This window comes from Phalangium opilio, unplaced genomic scaffold (assembly GCF_054372755.1).
Source record: "Phalangium opilio isolate 3A_F unplaced genomic scaffold, DU_Popi_V2 ptg000352l_1, whole genome shotgun sequence".
In the NCBI taxonomy this organism is placed as follows: Eukaryota; Metazoa; Arthropoda; class Arachnida; order Opiliones; family Phalangiidae; genus Phalangium; species Phalangium opilio.
In genome coordinates, this window is record NW_028324228.1 from 2,025,687 (window position 1) to 2,053,269 (window position 27,583).

The following is a 27,583-nucleotide window of genomic DNA, read 5'->3' on the forward strand; positions in this document are numbered from 1 at the left end:
AAGATAGGCCGATATATCGGCCGATTTATCGGTAACCCATATATCGGTGCATCCCTAGTGCCAGGATCTACTATCAATGCTAGAGTCCTTCACTTCTAGTCTCATCTCACTTCTGGTAGTATACAAATGAGAGAACGGGGTGAGTATGAATTTGCCATAGAGATAACATGGGGTATGATACCCTATGGAAAAATTAACATTGGGTATAAAAATTCGACGGTCTCGAATATTTTGGAAGCGGCTCTATTGTGCACCTTGGACGGCACAGAGAGTACGTAAGGTTCACGTAAAATAACAACACAGCGGGACGGGTTAGGGCCATAGAAATAACATTGGGTGTATAATTTAGTCTCGATTTCTCTGAATCGGCTCTCTTGGACGGCAAGGAGAGGACATAGTTTCACGGTTAGTTTAAGTGTTTTCATCTGAGAAATATTATTAGTTATAACTTAAAAATGATGTAAAGAGAATACAGGTCGAACGAAGTAGCTAGGGATGAAGAGAAAAAGATATTGGTAGGAATATGTCGTAAGCCATACGGAAGAAGACTTTCATTCACTCTTGTGACACACACTTTCTGTTGATTCTATTTGACGTTGCTACAACACATCCGTTTGTGCCTAAAATGAGCTTTTTTGGCAAGTCTTAATTGTCTCGTAGTGTTAATAAAGGATACGTTTTAATTAACAGGGAAATTTGTCTAATAATAATTATTAAAATACAGAATGACAAAGTTATTGGTTAAACTGGTAATGTGTAAAACATTGATTGCAAAGGTTTGAATCAAGGTGATCTAGAGCATTTTGGCATCTTTGGCTAAATCATAGAACACTGATTGCTCATTCCTCAAGAGAACATCTGGAGAGTCGAATTCCAAAATTCGGCCCTGATCGAGAACCATCACCCTTTAAAAAGTTACAAGACATCAAAATAGGCGTTCATTTTAAGCTGGTTTGAATAGTAGTTAAACTAACTTGTCGTAGTCCAAGATGGTGTTTATTCTGTGTGCAATGGTGATGATAGTAGAGTTGGCGAATTCCTTCTTGGTGGTCTCTTGAATGAGAGCGTCGGTGTCCATGTCGACCGAGGCCGTCGCTTCGTCCAAGATGAGGATCTTGGTGTTCCGCAACAAGGCACGAGCCAAGCAGACTAACTGACGCTGACCGACGCTGAGGTTGTTACCTCCTTCGGCCACGGGGTGATACAGTCCCTGCTCGAGTGACGCCACGAAGGATTTCAGGTGCGAGTGTTCCAGGGCGGCCCACAGTCGCTGGTCATCTTGTTGTCCAAAGGGATCCAGGTTGAGTCTGAGCGTGCCCGAAAAGAGGATTGGCTCCTGGGGGATGATGGTCAGCCGCGATCTCAAATCGGACAAGCCCAATCCCTCCACTGGCACTCCGTCTATGACGATCTGACCGCGTACCCCCTCGATGAGACGGAAGAGCGCCAGCGTCAGCGACGACTTTCCCGCTCCTGTCCGCCCCACCACTCCCACCTTCTCTCCGGCTTCGATCCTGACATCTATGTCCTTCAAGACCAAATCCAATCCTTCTCGGTACCTGGTGCTGTAGTCCTGGAATATTATTTGTCCTCGTTGAGGCCAGTCAGCAGGTGGTTGAGATTCTGGATTCTCCCACTCGGCCTCGGACTCCAAACGACAGTATTCGTCAACTCTTTCTATTGAGACAACATTTGATTCCAAACCCGTAGCGGAAGCGATAAAGCGTTTTAGAAATTGCAGAAGCTGTGATTTCAAAATATAAAATTAGTACTTAATTTGTTGAAAATAAATAATTGTTCCGCGAGACAGAAAGCCTGCGCGATTTACTCCCATTTAACCCAAACCGATTCTCCCAATTCCCATATCCCCCAATCCCATTTGACCCAACACTTTGTCTTTTCCCCCAATTTCTTTTGTCCCAATTCAGCATAAAACATATGTTAATAAGTTCAAAGAGAGTTTTTTTGTTTTATTAACAATGATATATTTTACATTGGTAGGAAAATTATTTAACCTAACCTAACATAACAGTAATGTTTTGAAAAAGGCATATTATTTGAGAAGTAAATGAAGCTAAACATCAATATTTTGGAAAAGGCGTACTATAGTTTAATGATTTATAAAATATTACTAACCTAACCTAACCAAACCTAACCTATCATAAAAGTAATGTTTTGGAAAAGGCATATTATTTGAGAAGTCAATGAAGCTAAACGTCAATATTTTGGAAAAGGCGTACCATAGTTTAATGATTTATAAAATATTACTAACCTAACCTAACCAAACCTAACCTAACCTATCATAACAGTAATGTTTTGGAAAAGGCATATTATTTGAGAAGTCATTGAAGCTAAACGTCAACATTTTGGAAAAGGTGTACCATAGTTTAATGATTTATAAAATATTACTAACCTAACCTAACCAAACCTAAAATAACCTAACCTATCATAACAGTAATGTTTTGGAAAAGGCATATTATTTGAGAAGTCAATGAAGCTAAACGTCAATATTTTGGAAAAGGTGTACCATAGTTTAATGATTTATAAAATATTACTAACCTAACCTAACCAAACCTAACCTATCATAACAGTAATGTTTTGGAAAAGGCATATTATTTGAGAAGTCAATGAAGCTAAACGTCAATATTTTGGAAAAGGCGTACCATAGTTTAATGATTTATAAAATATTACTAACCTAACCTAACCAAACCTAACCTAACCTAACCAAACCTAACCTAACCAAACCTAACCTAACCAAACCTAACCTAACCTAACCTAACCAAACCTAACCTATCACAACAGTAATGAATTGTAAAAGGCATATTATTTGAGAAGTCAATGAAGCTAAACGTCAATATTGTGGAAAAGGCGTACCATAGTTAAATGATTTATAAAATATTACAAACCTAACCTAACCTATTTGCCTATTCGCATTAAAAATAATCAAAATAGTTTTGAAAGCAACCCTTTGCAGCATAAAATATTAGACGAAACCATTCGATTGGGAGAAATGAGAATTGGATAGTTTGGGATGAAAATTCCGATTGGGAAATATAAGATTGGGAGAACTGGGAATCGGAAAGTTTGGGATAAAAATGTATTTTGGGAAACACAGAATTGGGAGAAATGGGACCATACCGCCTGCGCACTTTCATTCCGAAATTCAGCGGAAAATAACTTTAGACAGTTAGATTAATGAATATCTTTCATAGATAAGACCTGATCTACTTGAATGGTAAATTAACAAAAGAATATATATTAGATCAAGAAGGTTCGATCAAGCGAAGGATAGGGTGCCAGGTCATTTCAAAAATATATATTTTCGTTATTCATACTATTTCATTGAGGTACAAACAGGTTCTTTTGAAAAACCTACAGTTTACAGTCCTTTCTCACTAAAGAAAGTGTAGAATATCAGTGTAGTTGAGAGTAATCGGTTTAACAATTGCAAAATGACCAAAATCAGTTTTTCGCGTGTAAGTTTTTTTCGACGTCAGCCTCGGAGATACAAATTAAATGAGTCTCACAACTTAATTGAAACTACAATAAACCGGGTGGTTAGCCTACCCTTTCACTATTAGGGTACTAATCCGAGCAGAATTAGGACAACCAGGGTCAATAATAAATGATGATCAAATTTATAATGTTATTGTAACTGCTCATGCCTTTGTTATAATTTTCTTTAAAGTAATACCAATTATAATTGGAGCATTTAGAAACTGATTAGTCCCATTAATACTTGGAGCCCCAGACATAGCTTTTTATTAATAATTATTAAAACAGTCTCTGGCTTAGACTAGGTGTAGTAATACCAAGAGTTGCCATCATCTTTAACGTTAAAGTACGAGGGTACTCAAATGCAAGGGAACTTAAAGAGCATGCGTTAATATGCAAGCAAAAATAATACTGTGAATTAAATTACAGTAAAAAATAGCATGCAGTAATTTGAATTTGCGTTACACGGGTTTTATTTTTAAAACAATAGCAATTCATCAGATTAGTAAGGCGTGTCAAGTTCAAAAAATAACTTGTCATTGCCACGTCATGAAATCAAACGTACCAATTTATGAAAACAAGTTAGGAAGCCAAAATAAAACTCTCCGAGTCCACACAATATTAATAGGTTTTTCTTAAATAAATAATTAAAACAATATAACTGATATCAATTATTTTAATTGTCAATAATTTACCTTAATTCTACTTAACTCGTTTTAAGAAACGTTATTAATAAAATCATTTTAAACATAGCTATTGTTGACGTTTGAATTCTAGCGTATGCCTCTTTAAGAAGTATTGGAAATTTAGGGTTTATAAGGCGATTGGGAGGCTAGAAGGTTCACATAACCCTAGCCGATCGCTGCGTACATCTAAACCCTAACGATGATAATGGAGTAAAAGCGAACGCGGTCCGGATATTGCATATATGTTTGCTCCGATTCGCCAACTGTCTATCACTCCGAACGCAGTGACTGACAGACATACACACACAGACACGTCCAGTGTAATACCTCTCCGTGACATCATCATCACTCGGAGAGGTAAAAACAATCGTGTGGAAAAGATTTTGATTAACTCTATTCGTCTTCACTGGTAGATCTTACCTTATCGGCATTGGCCAAAATCAATCCTACAAAATCAGCTGAAAGAGTCCCTTTGCTCAAAACTATAAAAATGGCGGTGCAAAACATCAAGCAATTGCCCAAGATATTGTAGCGTACTGTCAGCCATCTGAAAAGAAATTGCATTTTATAGACTTGGAGAAACGAGTAACGACTTGGAATGCTCGGTTTGCTTAGCATCCACAGCGCGGTTTCAACCCAAAGGTAAAAGTGTAGTTTATATGATGAAACAGCTCTCGCTCCGAAACGAAAAAGACGCAATTACAAAATGATGCATTTTTAAAAGTACCTTTGCGTCATGTTCATCATGTAGTTAGCGGCGGTGCATTCGTCTATCAGTTTGAGGAAGTGTCCTTCGAAGTTCTGTTGGGCGTCACACGCCCTGATGACAGTGCTACCAGCCACTGATCCTCCCACGTGCGAAAACAAGAAGGAATTTCTCAAGCTTGTTATGCGCTTAAATTGGCGATTGCTCGACATCAAGAAACGCTGCGAAAGATATGAGAAGGTCGTCAGATAAAATGCAAGAGTGTGAAGTAATTCCGTATGAGTATGCGCGAGCACACCGCGGTTTGGACGTTTGTGTTTTCTACAATATTTGCAATAAATCACATTAGTGCAAAACATTTAAAACGATTCAATATTTCAAAGATTTGCAGTTATTTCAATTTCGCGGGGAAAGTGCTAGGTGGAAATGCTTAGTTGAGATAATCGTGACGCCAAGGCCTCGTTCTCTTCGCTGAATAAATCTTTATAAAAATCGTAAAAAACGTCTGTTAACATTAGTAAATTTCGATAGATATCTTGCCCATGTTTAATGCTCTTTTTTTTTCAATAGTCTAATTTCAAGAACTCTAAGCTCTAAAATGCAACCAACCCCCAGATTAAAAAAGATGCAAAGCGATTACCCCTCACTCGATACGTATTCAGTGTTTAATTACGACACTTAGCAATTGAGAGTCATACTGAATAATCACTTATGAATCGAGACTGAAATAGAGTTCCTACCTGAAGTAAGAGGTATCCTACGAACAGAACAATGCAGGGAATTATAAAAAATGGTAAATATATTGCAATTCCTAACGGGAAAACAATTAAATATGTCAATCCCCATAAGGTTGCTCTTAACACTGGAGGTAATTGCTGGTCGAGGGCGTCGATATCTTGGGAGAAACGATTGAGTATCCTTCCAACGGGGGTCGTGTCGAAGAAGGACATAGGAGAACGGGATACGCTGTCGAGCATTTTCCCATGTAGACTGTTTGCCGCTCGTAGACAGCCAAATACCATGATGAATGCGTTCAGAAATGCCAAAATGGCTTGGCTTAGACCAAGAACGATTAAAATTGCTATACGGGTTGCTTTTAGGTCTGGGTTCGCTTTAAAATCATCCTTGGAGTCCGCACACCAGAGAGACAGCCAATACACCGACGCGAAATTAAGGACTACAGCACTGGTGATTATTGTTTGGAGTATCAAACACCATGTTATCCCATAGGCTTTAAAATATAGTTTAAATTGTGATACGGATATCTGCAAATACGCAATAACATTATCACTTGGTGAAGAGCTAGTCCTCAAGAAGTCAAGAGAAATGCAAACACTCCTCGTTTATTAAAGAGCACATACGTTTCCTTTTTTGAGCGTCTCCTTGGTCATCAGTTTTGTATCATCTTCACCCGTGACTTTTCCTTGAGATGCAAGATGAAATTTCTCAGCTTTGATATTTAATGTACTACAAAAGTTATAAAAATTCAAAAATTTGCTTCTTCAACCATGGAGTCTGTATCTTAAAAGAGCCAGTTTTAAGCTCCGGCGAATCAATCACCGTCCGAGTTGTAATTTAAGGTCAATTTAGATAAGTCCGCTCTCCTATACAGTATTTAAGAGAGGGATTTTTATGGGCGTTTCCATCTCCTGTGGGTAAGACGCGTGTGTATCTTGTTAGTGGCGAACATTCACTGTCGTTGGTCGCGTTTAGTTGACAAAACAACTTTCCAAAAGGACAGTAACCTCGTACAGCATCTCTAATTCGAAATTTTGTGGATCCGACTTTGGGCTACTCGTAGCGAGTTGGTGAGAAAAAAATTCTACGTTGGAAAGCTAGAACTTGCCGCTCTTCTTACAATGCAACCCCCACCTTTACGAAAATACCCTGATCAAATATTGGGAATTTGATAAAAAAAATACCAAAATATATAATAATTGATCAAATAAAATTTTGATAAGGCTTGTTGGATCGAATTTTGGTCACTTTGATAATATTAAACTTGATCTATATTTGATTATATCTGGCCCCATCAAACACAATTTGATCAGTGTTTGATAATATCTCTCCCTATCAAATTACATTTGATCCGTTTTTGATAAAATCTCTCCCTATCAAATTAAATTTGATCTATTTTTGATAAAATCTCTCCCTATCAAATTAAATATGATCCACTTTTGATAAAATCTCTCTCTCTATCAAATTAAATTCGATCCGTTTTTGATAAAATCTCTCCCTCTCAAATTAAATTTGTCCGACTTCGATAATATCTCTCCCCCAGTAGCATTTCCTGTACTTTTTGTAGTCGGTTAATTGTCGGTACAAGCGGTTAGTTGTCCAAATCGGTTAATTGTCGGTAAACGTCTTTAAAGAAAAACAATTGAATATTTTTGAGACACTTCTCTAAAATTGAAGTTTGAAGTGCAGCGTATGCTACTTGTTGGGCCTCAAAGAAATCAGTAGTATAAATGGGTTTCTAATCACAGGTTAGAGTATGAAAGGTAGCTATGGAGGAAACCCGCCATATGGAGACTAGATGTTTCTCATAACCATACCCATCAGGAGAAACCAATCGAGTCGGGCCGACAACAAATCTTATCAATGGGCCCAGTGGAGTGATCTGACTGTCGGTCCACAATACTTCATGTCCAAGCCATTGAGTAGTCAATGTGCCCTCGTAGAAAAATCCAGCGACCTTCAAGCCAACCAAAATCTAACTTGTCATTGTCAAGTTACAGCCGGAATATTGTATAAGCGTCACTCAACCAACTCAATACTGACTAGTTGAGCAGGAGTTAGAAAAGGAGATGAGCGTCACTAAACCGATTAAACGTCATTAGTCGGTTTAGTGACGGCATCTCCTTATCTAACTGCTGCTCGACTAGTTAGTTTTGAGACGGTTTAGTGACGCGATTAAAATATTCCAACTGTCACTCCACGAGTTAGTTTTGAGTCGGCTTGAAGACCGCGTTATTCTTATCCGAGTGCGCCTTGACTACTCAATGGCTCGGGCATGAAGTATTGTGGACCGGCAGTCCGATAACTCTATCGTGCCGATTGATCAGGTTTGGTGTCGGCCCGACTAGTTTTTGCTACTGGGATACCTATCAAATTAAATTTTATCCGTATTTGATAATATCTCTCTCAATGAAGTTAGTATAATTGATCAAATGGAAATCGGGACAGGAGTTCATAATAACGGGGAAGTACGAAACTGGTTAAAAAGCCCGTAACAACAAAGTTTCGCCGTAAAGCTCAGCGGATTTATACACCGCTTAACTCCCAAAGAAATAGTTACCCCAATTTTTAGCGCCCACGCGCATTAACTTCCACACTTCCGCTTTAGCACTATTTTTATCTTGTGATTTTGGGAGCGAAAACAGCTCGCGTCTGTGTCTGTCGGTGCGGTGGACATTAAGCCTTGGCTAAGAAGTTTATCGATGATTTCTAGTTTTCTACAAAACATTTAAACGATCGTCATTAATGTTTTGTTGTGATTTGTGTGAGTGAGAATTCCGTGGTTAATTTAAGACGGTATGGACAAATTTATTCCCAGTATCTTTAATATAAGAATTCAATCGTGTTTCTACGTCCACCATAGTCGCCATTTTTCTTAACGACGGAAATCCCAGCCAGCGAAAGTTTTGGAACGAAAACCAAGGAGCATAGATACCACTACGATATACTGTAAGATTGTATGTCCATAAACAGGCTAATCCTTTCTATGCGCAACGACAGAATCTTGCTGTTCGCGATTTTTACCATTAGCTCTATGGCCTGTTTCGTACTTCCCCCCCGAAGGGGGGTTATTATGAACTCCTGATAAAGGTGATTTAATATTTGTAATGGCCGAGATAACGTTGCTCTGAAAGGTTTCAGACTTTGAACAAATTTTGATTTTATTTTCTGTAATCAAAATTCTGTCAATGTTTGATCGGCCTAATTTTGGATTAACTTCATTTGATCAATATTTGATCATACATTTTCGTAAGGGCATGTTTCAACTTGAAAGAATCAATTCAAGAAATTTAAAATAAGGGCTATCTCTACAAAGAGTACACGTCACACGGCGGTACTTGTCCACCATGAAATTCGCTCGGTTATTTTGTACAGTACATGTTCGCTTCTCTGCTACGTACTGGCTGTAGAAAGTGTAGATATAACTCGAAATCTACTCACGAGGGTTCTTCTCTATTCTCGTCGCTCATGTCACTCATGTGTTGCCCGAAATAATCTCTGGCTATTCCCTGACGACTCATGATTTCGTCATAGGTTCCCCTCTCGATGATTCGTCCCTCGTTCATGAAGAAGATCTCGTCCACTTCTCGGATGAAGCTCAAGTTATGCGTCACCAAAACTCTCGTCTGTAAGAAGAAACGACATATCGACAGCTCATTAATGAACGCTAAGTGTTATCCAAGAAAATATAAAGTAGCGTTATTTACTTTCATTCGAAGTAATCCCTTTGGTCCGATGACTTCGTTGAAGAGATGTTTGGCCACGTGCGAGTCAACCGCGCCCAACGGGTCATCAAAAAGATGAACTTCATCATTTCGATAAATTGCTCTGGCTATGTTGACCCTTTGCTTCTGACCACCACTTAAGTTGATACCCTATCATGCAAAGTTAGTAAAAGAATGCATTACTAACGAAGGCAGACATCTATGGAACTATGAATGAAACGACGCAAGGACGGGGTTTTCAAGTAAAACCAGAAGCGCATGACATACGAAGTGATTTTCTATTATGCATAACATAGCGGCCGTCTTATACGGAAAGCTTTTACCATCAAGGGGGGGGAAATGTCAGCCCCCTTTCCGACACTATTTTTCCTCTCGCGCCGAGAAATCCAAGCGGGTGGGGTTCGGGTGGCGTTTGTAGGAGCAGCCAAAACATTTCAGCCAATAGGCGTATCTCACCGCCTAGAAATAGTTCCCCTTATTCTCGCCAGACGGCAACCCTAATAAATCGATGCAGTTTTTGTCAGTATTCCCCCATAGGTGGCTAGTGCCGACTCAAATAAAAATCTTTCCGTATGAGACGGGTCTACCAAAGAGTCTAGAAAATCACTTCGTATGTCATGCGCTTCTGGTAAAACGCATTATGTTTTACGGTCTATTTCCGTAGCTTCCCGTGGAACAGAAGTTATATGGAAGGGGTTCATGGGGCATATTTTCGATAACATCCACTGCCCTAAGTTAAGCGCGCAGAAGCGCAACACCTCTCTTGCTTATTAGTTTATCTAAGGACTTGATTATGTAATAATATTAAGCCGCAATGAGTGGAAACACATTATAGTGTTACTTACTATGAATCACGCGCGTCTGATCATTATTTCTAAACGTCTTTAAAGAGTCAGGGACAATAACAACCTTTCTCTGTTTTTGAAAACCGAACCGCTATTAAATGGCAGTGCCATAAATCAGGGAGGAGTAGAAATAGAGAAGCGTTGTGAAGTTAACCAGTATTCTACACCCCCAACCTAAACTCCTGCAGTGGAAGAAAGAGGGTCGAAGGATGTTAAATCGGTTCCTTCTTGTCACGTGAATTACTCTTTTTATATTGACTTACTATTTTACGCCCACTATAACACTAAGTATAGTCTGTCAAACGAAAGAAGAGCCCTGAGAAATTTGTCCAAATGGGTGTCGCCACCATCGACCCATAGTACTTTATCAACTTGTTTTGTTTTGTCAATAGTCGTCTGTAATATAGTCTGCTATTCTAGGAGAGCGATAGCTCTCTTAGATAAGACCTCATACCGACTTTAATGTATAAGGATGGTTTTTTGATTGGTTATAACTTTTTTTGTATCGTATTAACTGCTTTGAAAAAATTCCACAGAACTACAATTCGGGCCCTCAATATGTGGTTAAAATTTCAAGAAGATCCACCCATTAGTTTATTGTATAAAAAATAAAGTTGCTAAGGGTGGTTTTCATTTCCATAAAATTAATCAGCCCTTTTGGTGAAAAAGTTAAATTTTCCCATAGAAATAACATGGAGTTTTTTTTCAAATTTAGCCATTTTGTCGCCACCCTTTTGAAATTAAATATTCGTTTGTTACGTTTGGGAATGGTTTTATTTCAAAATTTAAACCTTTTTCTAGGACCATTTTTAAGGTTTTTGAGAAAAATTAATTTTAAGTATGTTTAAATTTAAATTTTAAAAACTACCCCAATCTGCGATAAGTTAGCATTTATACACTGTTTTATTAGGAAATATCAGCGAGACCAATGTTGGCATTTTTTAACGTATAGTTGCCTCATAATAATCCGATTGTTTCTTCTTAATGCCTTTTGGTTGGAATGGCCTATCGATAGTGAGATAAGACGGCTTTAATATTGCTGCAGTGACGTTGACGCGGCCGCTACAGCGACGCCATCAAAACACACGGGTCTAAATTGTCGCGGATATAGTCAAATTCAAACTAGCTTAATGGACATTTTAACTTTTCCCTGCTAATTATTCTGGATTACCAATAAAAGATAATTAAACTAGACTCCCAATTAAAGATAAATAAACTAGATTACGAATTTAAATAATTAAAGTAGTTTACCAATTAAACGTTCTTAAAATAAATTATCAATTAGAGTTAATTAAACTAGACTACCAATTAGAGGTTATTAAACTAGACTACCAATTAGAGGTTATTAAACTAGATTACGAATTAATGGTTACTAATTAAATTACGAATTAATGGTTACTAATTAAATTACGAATTAATGGTTACTAATTAAATTACGAATTAATGGTTACTAATTAAATTACCAATTAAGGGTTACTAATTAAATTACCAATTAAGGGTTACTAATTAAATTACCAATTAAGGGTTACTAATTAAATTACCAATTAAGGGTTACTAATTAAATTATCTATTAAGGGCAATTAATCTAGATTATCAATTAAGGGTAATTAATCTAGATTGTCAATTAAGGGTAATTAATCTAGATTATCAATTAAGGGTAATTAATCTAGATTATCAATTAAGGGTAATTAATCTAGATTATCAATTAAGGGTAATTAATCTAGATTACCAATTAAGGGTAATAAATCTAGATTACCAATTAAGGGTAATTAATCTAGATTACCAATTAAGGGTAATAAATCTAGATTACCAATTAAGGGTAATTAATCTAGATTACCAATTAAGGGTAATAAATCTAGATTACCAATTAAGGGTAATTAATCTAGATTACCAATTAAGGGTAATTAATCTAGATTACCAATTAAGGGTAATTAATCTAGATTACCAATTAAGGGTAATTAATCTAGATTACCAATTAAGGGTAATTAATCTAGATTACCAATTAAGGGTAATTAATCTAGATTACCAATTAAGGGTAATTAATCTAGATTACCAATTAAGGGTAATTAATCTAGATTACCAATTAAGGGTAATTAATCTTGATTACCAATTAAGGGTAATTAATTACCGACGACTGGTAATTAAACCAGATTACCAACGACTGGTAATTAATTCAGATTACCGACGAATGGTAATTAAACCAGATTACCGACGACTGGTAATTAAGCTAGATTACCGACGACCGGTAATTAAGCTAGATTACCGACGATCGGTAATTAAGCTAGATTACCGACGACCGGTAATTAAGCTAGATTACCGACGATCGGTAATTAAGCTAGATTACCGACGACCGGTAATTAAGCTAGATTAACGACGATCGGTAATTAAGCTAGATTAACGACGATCGGTAATTAAGCTAGATTACCGACGACCGGTAATTGAGCTAGATTACCGACGACCGGTAATTAAGCTAGATTACCGACGACCGGTAATTAAGCTAGATTACCGACGACCGGTAATTAAGCTAGATTACCGACGACCGGTAATTAAGCTAGATTACAGACGACCGGTAATTAAGCTAGATTACCGACGACCGGTAATTAAGCTAGATTACCGACGACCGGTAATTAAGCTAGATTACCGACGACCGGTAATTAAGCTAGATTAACGACGATCGGTAATTAAGCTAGATTACCGACGACCGGTAATTAAGCTAGATTATCGACGACCGGTAATTAAGCTAGACTAACGACGACCGGTAATTAAGCTAGATTACCGACGACCGGTAATTAAGCTAGATTACCGACGACCGGTAATTAAGCTAGATTACCGACGACCGGTAATTAAGCTAGATTACCGACGACCGGTAATTAAGCTAGATTACCGACGACCGGTCATTAAGCTAGATTACCGACGACCGGTCATTAAGCTAGATTACCGACGACCGGTAATTAAGCTAGATTACCGACGACCGGTAATTAAGCTAGATTACCGACGACCGGTAATTAAGCTAGATTACCGACGACCGGTAATTAAGCTAGATTACCGACGACCGGTAATTAAGCTAGATTACCGACGACCGGTAATTAAGCTAGATTACCGACGACCGGTAATTAAGCTAGATTACCGACGACCGGTAATTAAGCTAGATTACCGACGACCGGTAATTAAGCTAGATTACCGACGACCGGTAATTAAGCTAGATTACCGACGACCGGTAATTAAGCTAGATTACCGACGACCGGTAATTAAGCTAGATTAACGACGACCGGTAATTAAGCTATATTACCGACGACTGGTAATTAAGCTAGATTACCGACGACTGGTAATTAAGCTAGATTACCGACGACTGGTAATTAAGCTAGATTACCGACGACTGGTAATTAAGCTAGATTACCGACGACTGGTAATTTAGCCGTATTACCGACGGCTGGTATTTAAGCTAGATTACCGATGGACGCGCAACGGCCTAGGACTTTTTCTCCCATATTTTCTAAAGAATTTTAATTAATATGAAGACTGAAGTGACAGATATTAATAAAATCTGTCATTGTAGACAAAGACTGGAAAGTGTAAAAGATAAGGTTTGAAAATGAACTGCCTGAAGTAACAGATATTAAAATTTTCACTTTTGAAGACATCATTATAAAACATCAATTATTTTAAAAAATTCTTATCTTACTTTTTTTCACCAAAATTTCATTTTCCCAAAATATTTTTCAGCAATATTTACCAAGTATTTTGTCCTCAATAGAAGTTGTCACCTAGAAGGGTTTAAGGGATACTAGCTTGGTACTGGTTTTACTTTCAACTAACATTTGATTCTAGGAGATTCAAATGCTTGGATATCTGAAAAGATTTCTCTTGAAGAGTTTAAATTTTTATATTTTGAAATTGACAATATTGCGTAGCGGAAAATAATATAGGCCTTTTCTTTGTGATTTAGTTATTAGTGTCGAAAAGATCTGTAGATTGATCGTGATCTTTGAGAGCAACACAGCACGTTAATATTTAATACTTTGAAAGCTTTACAATTTAGGAATATGTTTTGTAAAGTTTTAATACGGTTTATATTTTGTAAGCTCTCAACGATTTTCTCACGTTATAGGGTCAATTTTCTACCTAATTTTAAATTTTTGATAAAAAACAAAATGTAAAGCCGTAGTATTTTTAAAATAACGCGCATGTTCCTTTTTAAAATACTTTCCCGAAGTAATTTTGGTGAGAAAAAGTAAGATAAGAATTTTTTAAAATAATTGATGTTTTATAATGATGTCTTCAAAAGTGAAAATTTTAATATCTGTTACTTCAGGCAGTTCATTTTCAAACCTTATCTTTTACACTTTCCAGTCTTTGTCTACAATGACAGATTTTATTAATAAACAGATAGGCTTAATCGCAATAGAACCCATACATTTTGCAATATATATTTAATATGTTTATGTTTCATGGTTTTTTACGATCATCGAGTATTAAAGAATATAAAACAAAATTAACCACAAGACACCAGTTTTATCTTTGTTGAACTAGCATTGCAATATATTTTAATCACATAAGTTAAAGTACTTGTCCATAAGTCTAAGTAGTTCAGCATCAAAGCGTCTTCAGTCCACGTCTTCATCAGAGTCTTTGCTGTCTTCTTGCATATTAATTTTAAGAGGTTCAATTGTGGTTTCGATGATGGGATCTTTTTCCCAATACTCATGCATTATATTCTCGACGTGAACTTTATGAAATAATAAAGCGTCACAAGTCCAGAACCCTGAAGTACGAAATTGACGAGGTTGCTAAAAGTAGAGGTCACACGGTAATGAGGATTCCACCGTACCATTGCCAGTTTAACCCGATTGAACTAATATGGGCACAAGTGAAGAACGACGTTGCGAAGCAGAATTCTGGTTTCAAACTCTCGACGGTCAAAGATGCAACATTGAGGGCCATTGAACGTGTGACACCAGAGAAATGGCGTAAGGCAATAGAGCACGTCGAGAATATAATGCATGAGTATTGGGAAAAAGATCCCATCATCGAAACCACAATTGAACCTCTTAAAATTAATATGCAAGAAGACAGCGAAGACTCTGATGAAGAAGACGCTTTTATGCTGAACTACTTAGACTTATGGACAAGTACTTTAACTTATGTCATTAAAATATATTGCAATGCTAGTTCAACAAAGATAAAACTGGTGTCTTGTCGTTAATTTGGTTTTATATTCTATAATACTCGATGATCGTAAAAAACCATGAAACATAAACATATTAAATATATATTGCAAAATGTATTGGTTCTATTGCGATTAAGCCTATCTGTTTATAGCAGACTATATTTCAGACGACTATTGACAAAACAAAACAAGTTGATAAAGTACTATGGGGTCGATGGTGGCGACACCAATTTGGACAAATTTCTCAGGGCTCTTCTTTCGTTTGACAGACTATAGGTGTAATATAATTGTTGATCCTGCGCAGGCCTGGCGCAGATTAGCAGTTGTAGTTTCGCTCTTATGGTTATGACAGGATAGTTATGGGTTCGGGAAAAAAGAGGATCGAGGGTCAATTGCGTAGCTTTTCAGACAACATTGCACCGAACCGGAGCAAAATCAAACGTTTGCCCTGGCTTGTTAGTTCCAGGCTCTGTCTTGAGTCTTGACAGAATTTTACAGACCTGACTCCAGAACTCCGTGAAAACTCACGTGACTGGCATATTCACAAACAAAAATGGCTTCTGAAGCACCAGTGAACGAAAGAGAACCGGAAATTATAATGGCATCGTACAGGGAATTTCAGGCTGACTTTTAGTCAGAGCAGTTTAGAGGCAGATCCCCAACCCCGTTTGTCAGACTTTTCGTGCGTTTAGGGTGTTTGTGAGTATCGGGACCCGCCACAGGGTCAATTAGACCCAGTTCCTACACGAAAGAGTTGCGAGATTGAATCTGAAATGGATTTAAACTAGACGAAACGTTTACGAAACGGCATACTCTCCCGACAATTAGTTTGCAGGGCGGAACAATAACGCTTTCTTAGTAGGCGTGTCGCAACCATTATATTACACCTACTGTTATATTCTAAAAAAATATCTCGTTCAGATTGCGCAACTACAGCTGTCGTTTTTACCTCTCCGAGTGACGTATGTCACGGAGAGGCTCTAATTTCGACGTGTCTGTCTCTGGGTGTGTATGTGTGTCTGTCTGTTGTTACACCCCAGGGGACCGCGTTCGCAGTTGGAAAATCGGAACAAATTTGTTCTCAATTTCTAGACCGCACATACAGTTCCCGGAAATTTGGATAAGTGTATTCCACTCACAATGGCTATCACACCAATGTCTGTCTATCTCCACCATGATCTTGTCATTTGTCCATCACACACGGACACCAGTCTGTACTTACTGGCTTCTAAACACCACCATCAGCCGCTCTTTTGTCCACCCCTATGGACACCAGTCTGTACTTACTGGCTTCTAATCGCCACCATCATCTGCTTTTTTGTCCATCCCACATGGACACAATATACATACTGGCTTCTTTCTCCATTATCATTGTTAAGACATAAGCGGCGATCGGCTAGGGTTACGAGAAACGTCTAGACTCCCAATGGCGCGGCTTCCACAAAATGTTCACGCAATTGCGCTGTTCTTATCCACAGCTAAGATTTGAAGCCCTTATATACTACCTATGTGAGTAAGGCGAAGCAACAGGCGGATCCTTCATTTCGAACGTCAATATTAGTCAAGTCTCTCAAGAATGTCTAATTATTATTTTTTAAAATGATGTAACGCTCAATAAGGTGAATAACTAACGAATAAAATATGAATTATGAAATATTAATTATATTTATTTTAGTATTTAGGATAATCATGTTTCTCAACTCAAAATTGAGGCAGATAGAGTTAAACAGCAGTCTATGTGTTTGTCTGTGTGTGTCCGTCCGTTGTTACACTAGTGCGCTGCGTTAGCAGTTCGCCTTGTGTTTATGTGTTAAGAAATACTACAGAACCTTAATATTCCCTTTTTACTCGTGCGGGGGAGAATCCTCCTCTCGCACGAAGTATTGGACCCGGTTTTCAAGGTCTCTCTAGCAATAGCTATGGCAATGCATGGCGACAGGAATACCGTGTGTTCGGGATTTTCATCCCCATCATTCCGATTTCGTTTTTTTAAAGTAAACACTTATTTGGTGACTCCACCAGAACGAACTCTAGCTGAAGCTGCAAAAAAGGATAAATAGACTCCGCCTCCTCCGAAGCACGCGTTGGTGCGGTGGGTTAAGGATGGTGGCGCGCGATGGTGCTAGTGGAAAGCTTAAGTCTTTAGAAGGAGTTGTCTGCTGCGAGTTCTACTGTTAATATTTATTAGACTCTCACAACTGGAGGTATGGCGTCTAGCAAAGAATTTTTTATCTAATGCTCGCTTTTTTAGCCCCTATTGTTTAAATTTTTATTATCTTACATATCCCGCACGGGTGTCCTTTGCTTTGGTCCCATTGAACCGAATTCCCATTCGACAGAAGGGGGGGTTTTTTTGGGTTCCCATTCGACCGAACGTAGCCAAAGGTGCGATTTTATTATAGTCCCATTGGACCGAAATTCTATTGAACTGGAAGAAGACATACTGTGTGGTTTTGCATTAAATATATTTTTAATTTCACAACTTATTATTGTTAAAATAAATGTGAGTTGAAAATGTATTACTGCACTTATTTTAACTACGTTTTAATTACAGCGAACCTTACCTACCCTAGTCTAACCTAACCTAACCTAACCTAACCAAACCTAACCTAACCTAACCTAACCCAACCCAACCTTGTTTGGAGGTAAAAAGATTATTTATATGAGTATTAAAAGCCCGCCTCTTACCACGAACAATTTATTAGCAATAATAGAAATATTTTGGAAAAGATGTCAGATAATTAATTGGAGAATATTTTGGAAAAGATGTCAGATAATTAATTGGAGAAAATTTTGGAAAAGGTGGCAGCTAATTAATAGGAGAATATTTTGGAAAAGGAGGCAGCTAATTAATAGGAGAATATTTTAGAAAAGGTGGTAGCTAATTAAAAGGAGAATATTTTGGAAAATGTGGCAGCTAATTAGTAGGAGAATGTTTTGGAAAATAGGGCAGCTAATTAGTAGGAGAATGTTTTGGAAAAGGTTGCAGCTAATTAATAGGAGAATATTTTGGAAAAGGTGGCAGCTAATTAATAGGAGAATGTTTTGGAAAAGGTGGTAGCTATTTAAAGGGAGAATATTTTGGAAAAGGTGGTAGCTAATTAAAAGGAGCATATTTTGGAAAAGGTGTCAACGAATTATTGGAACCAAACCAAACCAAACCTAACCAAACCAAACCTAACCAAACGTAACCTAACCAAACCTAACCAATCCTAACCAAGCCTAACCAAACCAAACCTAACCTAACCTAACCTAACCTAACCTTACCTAACCTAACCTAACCTAACCCACCCGAAACCAAAATATTAAAATTTTAATTTAAAATTTAAAGACATTGATGGTACTACCATTAAGACTGTACTTCATTTTAAGCACAATTTGTTTTTTAGTAATATATATCTCTTGCCTTGAAAGGAATGAAAGTGAGCGTTTTAATTAGTATCACGAAACATTTACTTTTAATACTATTAACATACCTTACGGAGATTCGAACCAACAACCTATCGCTTCGCAGTCCAGCATCGTATCCACTACACCACCGAATCGCTGACGGCTACAGTGTTTCAAGTTATATTCATGTATTTTTTAAGGGCATATTCGGACGATTGGGATTTCGGTCCATCGGGAATATAGCCATTGGGCTGGAAATCTAAAATCATTGCGGGATATTCGGTCGAATGGGATTTCGGTCCATTGGGAATTCGGTTGAAAGGAACGATACCTGTCCTTTCTGCTGGGGCAGCTTGTTTCCATAATAAAAAGTGAATATGTAGAGATGTTTTTCGTGAATACGATGCTTTAGTAGTTTTGTAGCTTTAAGGCTCTGTTTCATTTTGATATTCCAAGGATATTTTTTAAAATTATTATTTGAAATGAATGTTTATATTACTTAAGCTATCCTACATCTGTATATAGAATAATCCTTGCTTTAGTGTGTTCAAGAAGAAAGTTAAGATTAAAGCCCTGTTTTCATAGAAGCTAGAAAATTCGAATACGCTCACGCTTCACGAGCTTGAATACGCGCTGTAACGTACTTTTTTCGAACGTTTCCGCTTTCGCTCGAAATTTTCACGCAACTCGCGCCTATGAAAACGAGCCCTTAGACTCCGGTGGGTAAATCAAGTATTATCCCTAATAAGCTTAGTGAACCAAAGAGTAAATTATTGAGATCTGAGGTGAAGTAAACTGTGGGTATTGATTTTCGTGTCTGTAATAAATAGACATAGAGGTGAAACAAGACCATAGTGTTTATACTACAAAACGGTTGTGAATCAAGCTATGAAAATATAGGATTAACAGTTGATGCGTAGACAATTATGCCTTTTCAAACACAAAGGTTATATCTCCCCTAAAGTTATATGCTTCATTTCCTGTTTTTCCCACTGACAGATTTCCATGTGTCCAAGGCATATCTTTATTAGATGTAAAATGTTGTCTGCTTTACTGTGAGGATATGCTTGGAAGTTATAACGAAGTGTTCTGTTTGTCTTGATGTGGGAGTTCAAATTTACGGTTGTCATTCTAAGAAGCCAGTACAATTTTTCTCATTATCTACCCGCATAAGTAGAATGACATTGCAGAGGATTGCCAAAGCCAGGTTCCACTCTACTTTTAAATATCAGTGACTTCATCTCCTCGACAACGCATGGGTTTTGTTGTTAGAATGACACGCATGAAGTGATAATAAAACCTCTCCCAAATTGACTGCAGCGTTTACGTTCCATACTTTTCTACACCAAAAAAGTCAAATCAAGAGCAAGATTGCTTAAAAACCATAATGGTCCCGGCAGACCATAATATTTTTGCAAACCTAATATTTTTATAGGACATTTGTCCAGTGAGGCAATGACCCCTATAGGTTTCTCAGAGTTATCTTATCTCCCCCAAGAGAGCCACTGCTCTCTTAAGCCGTTCGTGACTTGGCGGCGCTACTAGGGAAATAACAAGTTGGGAAACCAAAATGAACCTCTCCCGAGTTATGCCCTAATTAATTAAGAGGTTTTTCCTAAATAATTAAATAAATATAATTGATATTAATTATTTTAATTATTTTAATTATTATAATCATCATTAATTTACCTTAATTCTAGTTAAATCGCTTTAAGTAAATTTATTCCTAAAATAATTTTAAACATGGCTATTGATGCCGTTCTTAATTTAGGGTATATACACCTTTGGTGGAAGCCCAGCCATAGAGAGGTTAGACGTTTCTCGTAACCCTACCTGATCGCCGCGTGCATCTTAAGGGTTAACGCTAACGATGATAATGGAGTAGAAGCTAATATTGTTTGCGAACCCATTTGCTCCGGTTTGCCAACTGCGAACTCGGTCAGACAAACACACACCCAGATCATCCAGTGTAATACCTCTCCGTGACGTCATCGTCACTCCCTTACAAAAATCTTCTTTACAACTCTTTAGAAAATTCCTTAGGAAATTTTTAAGGGGTTCTTTGGGAAATTGGGGAATATTGGCCTCTTTTTCTTTGGAAAATGCTTTGGAAATATCTTTGGAATTTTCTTGGGAAATAACTTTGGAATTTTCTTGGGAAATATCTTTGTAATTTTCTTGGGAAGTATCTTTGGAATTTTCTTGGGAAATATCTTTGGAATTTTCTGGGGAAATATCTTTGGAATTTTCTTGGGAAATATATTTGGAAATATATTTGGCAATATCTTTGGAAATATCTTTGGAATTTTCTTGGGAAATATCTTTGGAATTTTCTTCGGAAATATGTTAAAATTTTCTTGGGAAATATCTTTGGAAATATAGGGAAGATAATAGGGTAAATTTATTTAACCCTCTAGAAACGAGGATAGTTCTCACATGCAGAACCATATCCCAATGCAGGGAGTGCAGTTCTTATATGCTGAACAACACCCCTTATAGTGCGGGCAGTTCTCGCATGCAGTGCGAAACTACTTATTAAGTCAGACATTTAATCGACTTAGAAACATCCGAAAACTGCAGAAAGTTTTAACCTTGTGCAAATGTATGGGGTACTAAGTGGGTTTTGGAGGCTTCAATGGCCAAGCAGTAGATAAATATGTTGTTGTTAAGCTTAATAATGTATTTTCACTCAGAGTTTTCTGAATACCAGAAACGCGTTTAACCTAATTTTATCTACAATATTTTTAAAAAAAATATTTATTTGGGACTCTAATTACGCTCGAAATAAAGATAAAACATGTCACCAAAGAATTAATTTTAGGTTAATTTTACTTTTCAAAAGCGAAAGTTTCGACTGCCAGCTTATAATCCCTGTAAATCTAAACATCACTATTTTAATTACCCGTATTTTGCTTTTAATTTAATTTAACCTTTGCATAAACACCTCACGGATTATTAAAGGCAAAAATAGAAAAATGGTAAATATGATAAACCATTTTTAATTTTTTAGCCATCAAAGTCAATGTCTATGCAAGGAAACTTTAGCTAAACAATTTGGGTAAAAATATTTTGAGATAATTATATGCCAAGCATAATTGCAAATATATCTGGCCCTTTGAAATTCATCTCTAGAATTCTTAACGAATTTCATTGGAAAATAAACCCCAGACCTTCTTTGGAAATTTATCTCAAGATTTCATTAAGAATTTCGTTGGAAAATATTCCATAGACGTTCTTTGGAAATTTATCTCAATAATTCCTATCGAATTTCTTCGGGAAATTAACCCTAGACTTTCTTTGGAAATTTATCTCAATAATTCCTATCGAATTTTTTCGGGAAATTAACCCTAGACTTTCTTTGGAAATTTATCTCAATAATTCCTATCGAATTTCTTCGGGAAATGAACCCTAGACTTTCTTTGGAAATAGAGTAATATCGGTAGAGAGGGGGAGTGAACTGTGTATCACCTTCGTTGGAGGCAACTTTGTATTAGAGAATACTATTTGCCTTCGGAAGGGGGGATATCTCTAAGGTAAGAGATAGAGGGTTATGACGTTGCCATATATGTGAAAGATATTACTCTATTTATCTCAAGAATTCCTTAAGAATTTCGTTGAAAAATATTCCTTAGACGTTCTTTTAAAATTGATCTCAAGAATTCCTGAAGAATTTCGCTGGCAAATATTCCCTAGATGTTCTTTGAAAATTTATCTCAAGAGTTTCTAAAGAATTTCTTTGGAAAATGTTCGTTAAACCTTCTCTGGAAATTAATCTCTAGAATTCCTAAAGAGTTTCTTTGGAAAATAAACGTTATACATTCTTTGGAAATTTGCCTCTAGAATTCCTAAAGAATTTCTTTGGAAAATATTCGTTAAACCTTCTTTGGAAATTAATCTTTAGAATTCCTAAAGAGTGTCTTTGGAAAATAAGCCTTATACATCCTTTGGAAATTTACCTCTAGAATTCCTAAAGAATTTCTTTGGAAAATTTTCGTTATACCTTCTTTGGAAATTAATCTCTAGAATTTCTTAAGAGTTTCTTTGGAAAATAAGCCTTATACATTCTTTGGAAATTTACATCTAGAATTCCTAAAGAATTCCTTTGGAAAATATTCGTTATACCTTCTTTGGAAATTAATCTCTAGAATTCCTAAAGAGTTTCTTTGGAAAATAAACCTTATACCTTCTTTGGAAATTAATCTCTAGAATTCCTACAGAGTTTCTTTGGAAAATAAACCTTATACCTTCTTTGGAAATTTATCTCTAGAATTCCTAAATAATTTCTTTGGAAAATAATCTCAAGACATTCTTTGGACATTTGTCTCAAACCCTCTTTAGGAAATTCCAAAGAAAGTCTTTGGGAATTGTTCCTTTAGAAAATGATCCCAAGGGCTCCATAGGGTTTCAAAGAATGGCCTTTGGAATTCTTAAGAACATTTTTGTAAGGGCTCGGAGAGGTAAAAATCTCTCTTGTATTTATGGGTCCCTATTTCTTTTAGGAAGGGGACAAGAGACATTCCACCAAAAACCCAATGATGGATTAAGATTTTACGTACTCTTTCTCCGATCTCTGTTTCGTCGTCAGCGTGTAGTTGGTCCAGGTCAGGTTGTAGGGCGCATGCGCGAATGACGCTTTCGTATCTTTCCCGGTCCATTTCGTCGACGAAGAGAATGTTCTCTCTGAGTGAGGCGTTCTGAATCCAGGGTTGTTGAGTGACGTATCCCACTCTCCCGGCCACTCTCACCTCCCCCTTCGTCTTCTGCATTTCGGACACCAGAGCGGACAAGAGGGATGACTTGCCACAACCCACCGGACCCACCACGGCCACCAACGAACCGCGGGACACTTTCAAATTGATATCCTGAAGGGACGCCGCTGCTTCGTATTCCAGGTTCCAATGAAACGTTCCCTTCTCAATCTCAATCTTGAAAAATCAATCAATTTTCATGCAAAAAATTGATATTAACACTGGTGAAAATTTAACCATTGTTTAAGAAAATATGGAAACAAGAGACTTCTGGATTTCCTATTTAAGAACAACATATAGGTTGGCTTCTTTTACAAATTAGATTTTTAAAGGAGCTTAAAGTCATCAGCTTGCGTAGGAATATCAGCAGGAAAATGTAAGCGGCCTTTTTCGTTTCTTCTGCTGCACTTAATGCTTGGTTTACACACGACTCAACACGTTTGCAATTCTTATTACCGAGACATGTGTCTGTAATGATTTTAGTAGATTGGTGTGGTTTTGATATGTTTTAACTAAAGGGAAGGTCAGTATGACAATCCTGTACGTATCCTTCTGAATCTCAACTGAGGAAATTTCATATAAATAAACTATTGTTAACATTGGTCAAAATTGACCAATTTTGAGTTCAAAAATATCTGGAAACAATCCAAAAGCGACTTCAGGCTTTCCTCTTTAAGAGTGACACGTTAATTGGTTTACATTAGATTTGCTTGTTGTGCTAAGCCGGAATTCCTATTTGCCCGCGAGATTAAGCTATGGGAATAAACCTGATTATTATAAGGGGTCTTTTTCGGTTTATACCAATGCTCCGGATTAGTAGGTTGAGTTCAGTGGCGCCGCCAGGGGGTTCCCATAATATTGAAATACCATTATTACAATATTTTGATCCAGGCCTACAAGGCAATTTACTTTAGACAAAGTTTCACAAGTATGATGAACCTTTTGGCATCTGATTTTTAAAATATTCTACAAAATGGGCAATGGGTTAACACTTTCGTGTTAAAAGTTTTTGACTAGCCAGAAAAGTTATCTAGCTTTTTGATTTTTAGCCACATTGTATGATGTACAACTAGGATGAGACCCTTAGTTTTTCATTCTCGTATAAGAGTAGTGTAAAATTTTGGTTCGTCATTGAAGGGACAGTGAATGAAAGAGGATTGTGGTGAGGTGGTATTTTTCGACCTTTTTTACATGGATGGGGATTTTAATAGTAAGTTTAAGCATTTCACTTAATTGTACAAGTGAGGTTAATGATTGTAAATTGTGTTTTACGTTTTCTCGATATATCTAAAGCGAAAGAAACGATCATTGGATTGCCTTAATATAATGGAAGGTGTTAAACTCTCCCTTTAAAATTTCTGTCACCCGTCGACAATAAGGATTTCACGCATCAATCACGCTCCTCTATTTAAACATTCAAGGGAATCAAGGTTAACTTTAAATGCATGTATTTCTCCAGAAAGGTAAATTAATTTTAAGAGCAAAAGGAAGTATACAGTATCTTTATATATCTAATATATTGTATTACAATTTTAACATAAGTAAATTTATGAACGTAAGGGTTACGGTCCAGGTAATTATATTTTAGGTCAGGGAAACGAGAGGGTAATCACTTGGATTTTCTGTACTTCAATTAAGGTTTAGGTATGCGTTTTTGGTGGGGCTACTCACTCAAGTTTTCGGTTTGTGTCGAACTGTTACAATTATAAAAGAAGGTAAATTATTGATGTACAGATTACGGGCAATCATTTTAGCACAGTTAAAGATAGCGCATCGAGGCACCAATCAGTCTGATTTTCTGTACTTCAATTTAGGGTTTACTTATGCGTTACGATTAATCATTTTTGCACTGTTAAAGGGTGCGCAAGTTTACCTATTTGTGTCGCACTATTATAATTATAACAGTAGAAAATGAATTACGATAGGACTACTAGTAGTCATTATATCACACTTATCGAGGGGCTATTCACTGAAATTTTCTATTCGTTATGATGTGGCTAAAATTATGAGCTCAGCCTTTGGGTCATCTTGTTTGTTTCGCGCTCTTTACCTAACCTTCTTCTCTCCCGTTCCTACTGGCAAAGAGGAGAGAAAGACGGAGAGAGAATCAGTATAGGCAGCCGTGAACCATGCGTGGTGAAAACGGGGGTAAATCTACGGTACACCGCGGCGCCTGAGCGCAGCTTTCTCGCGCATAGTTGACGTACGGGATGACAGAGATGGGGCGAGAAGGTCAACACCCCCATGCGCAAAGGATGTGCGTCCTGAAAATAAACGTACCGAAAATAGTTTTTACTACCCCCTATTTTCCCATTTTTCGGCGGATTTTAAAAAGCGCGTTTCTATCTCACTCTGTCACTCCTCTTTGCTTCTGGTCTCATAAAACTTCGAGGTCAGACTCTTTTGGTAATTTCCCTTTTCCTCAACACATCGACACTGCACAGTGACCTCATAGGGGGCTTAACTGAAAATCCCCCTCTCTCTCCGACTCCGTGTTTTTATTATTTTCGCAAACTATTGTTTATATAATAATATGTCTATTGTCTGATAATACTGAATATAATAAACTTCTCTATATGAATAATTTGATAAAAATAGTTAATTTAACATTATCGACGCTGTGCAACTAAATTTTTTTCTTGAAATTTTATAAGGCCCCCCCCCCCAAATCTTCCTTAGCCTATCTGTAAGTATATCCTGGCGGCGCCACTGGTTGAGTTCTGGAGAGAATACCTCGATTGTCTCTTTCTTCGCCCTCAAGCTTGTACTTTTACTTTTTACCCACAAATAATTTTGAGCTTAAATATATCCGCTTATGAGGGAATAGCTGCAGGATATAGTAAGTGACCCTTGTCGTTTTTTTCAAGTTCCTGTTTAATAGCCATACCATATTGAGCATCGCCAGGCATGTGCTCCACGTAATGCTTGGTTTCCCCACGATTCAGCAAGTTTGAAATTCTCCTTACCGAGACGTGTGTCTGTAAAGATTTACTTGGAGGATTTGCGACCTTTTGAGATCTTTTAACTAAAGGAAGGGTCAAAGTGTCAATCCTGTACGAATCTTTTTCAAAAAACAATACCTCTTTGATGGGAGACTGTTTTGTACTTAATGTTTTAAAACGTGAAATTACTTGCCGTTATATTATGACGTCAACTATAATTTCAAAACTCGGTTTTACAGTACGACCATGAGCAGATGACAAAGGAGTCTCGGACGCTAGCTTCCATAATGTAGAGGGCAATGGGATCCGCGAACGTCACGATTATTAACCGAAATCATTACGCCAGTGCCACCTCTCGTAGGAAATTTGAGCTTTATTTTCCAACCAATAGTGTGGCTGCAAAGTCGCGAAAGGAGATCTGGGAAATCACGTCTGCAGCCTCTCTTTATAAATACGTATCGTCTGTTTATAATTAGTATAGGCTTAACGAGTATTAGAGTTAAAAATGGATTTCAACGGCGTTTTAGTCATTTTTGGGACTAAAATTTATAATGAAAAGCCCAGGGAGTAACGTTTGTACACTATTAAAAAACTAAAATATGTTTCAGTACCAAATTTTTCTAGATTTCTTCTTGAATTAATTGATAGCTAAAGAGGTTGGGAAAAGAAATCACTCACGATCTTTTAAAACCCAAAAAGTAAGAGATAGTGATATCGTTTTCCAACCTCTTGTAGCTGTCAATTAATTCAAAAGAAATACGGAATATTTTGGCCCTAAAACACATATATAACATTGTGTTTCGGCATCTTTTAAAACCTTGCTTTTATCTTTTTAAAACCCGAGTCCAATCACTCCAGTGGGCACAAATTGTTAATTAAGCCTTGGCTTACCTGGCTTTTGATGTATTTCTCTGCTATTTTGGACGTACTTTGACTATTTAGTAGTTTTAAAGTCACAAAATGTAGCCTTATCTTTTATCTTAACAACAACGGTTACAGCTGTTTGAATAAAGTAATTATATTTGTATATTTATATATAAGATGAACCTCAGTAGCCACCGTTAGTCCGTTATTACAAAAAACAATTCCCAGCAGCCTTTGGTGCCGGATATAATCCACCAAAAGCATCGGCTGCTATTCT

General features: G+C 37.1%; 3 protein-coding genes across 3 annotated transcripts in view; 1 reads left to right on the plus strand and 2 right to left on the minus strand.

Moving 5' to 3' along the window:
• LOC149602820 (ATP-binding cassette sub-family C member 1-like) overlaps positions 1–27,583 on the plus strand; it is a 449,544-nt gene that overhangs the window by 98,473 nt on the left and 323,488 nt on the right. The window lies entirely within an intron of this gene.
• On the minus strand, positions 690–9,174 carry LOC149602823 (ATP-binding cassette sub-family C member 2-like). Its single transcript, XM_089860342.1, has 5 exons — positions 9,067–9,174; positions 4,909–5,108; positions 4,602–4,728; positions 975–1,744; positions 690–905 (listed from the first exon to the last, which is right to left on the minus strand). Exons 2-5 carry the CDS (start codon positions 5,097–5,099, stop codon positions 794–796), a joined length of 1,200 nt encoding a protein of 399 aa, XP_089716468.1. The 5' UTR covers positions 5,100–5,108; positions 9,067–9,174; the 3' UTR covers positions 690–793.
• On the minus strand, positions 8,838–26,580 carry LOC149602824 (ATP-binding cassette sub-family C member 1-like). The gene is made up of 4 exons (XM_089860207.1): positions 26,388–26,580; positions 23,309–23,677; positions 9,333–9,500; positions 8,838–9,251 (listed from the first exon to the last, which is right to left on the minus strand). Exons 1-4 carry the CDS (start codon positions 26,397–26,399, stop codon positions 9,063–9,065), a joined length of 738 nt encoding a protein of 245 aa, XP_089716333.1. The 5' UTR covers positions 26,400–26,580; the 3' UTR covers positions 8,838–9,062.

Coding starts and splice junctions, on each gene's coding strand:
- LOC149602823 (XM_089860342.1), bottom strand. CDS start 5,099: ATGTCGAGCAATCGCCAATTTAAGCGCATAACAAGCTTGAGAAATTCC. Junction 4,729..4,908: donor ATGATGAACATGACGCAAAG/GTACTTTTAAAA, acceptor ATTTCTTTTCAG/ATGGCTGACAGTACGCTACA. Junction 906..974: donor ACCATCTTGGACTACGACAA/GTTAGTTTAACT, acceptor AACTTTTTAAAG/GGTGATGGTTCTCGATCAGG.
- LOC149602824 (XM_089860207.1), bottom strand. Junction 9,501..23,308: donor AAACAGAGATCGGAGAAAGA/GTACGTAAAATC, acceptor TTTGCATGATAG/GGTATCAACTTAAGTGGTGG. Junction 9,252..9,332: donor AGGGATTACTTCGAATGAAA/GTAAATAACGCT, acceptor TTCTTCTTACAG/ACGAGAGTTTTGGTGACGCA.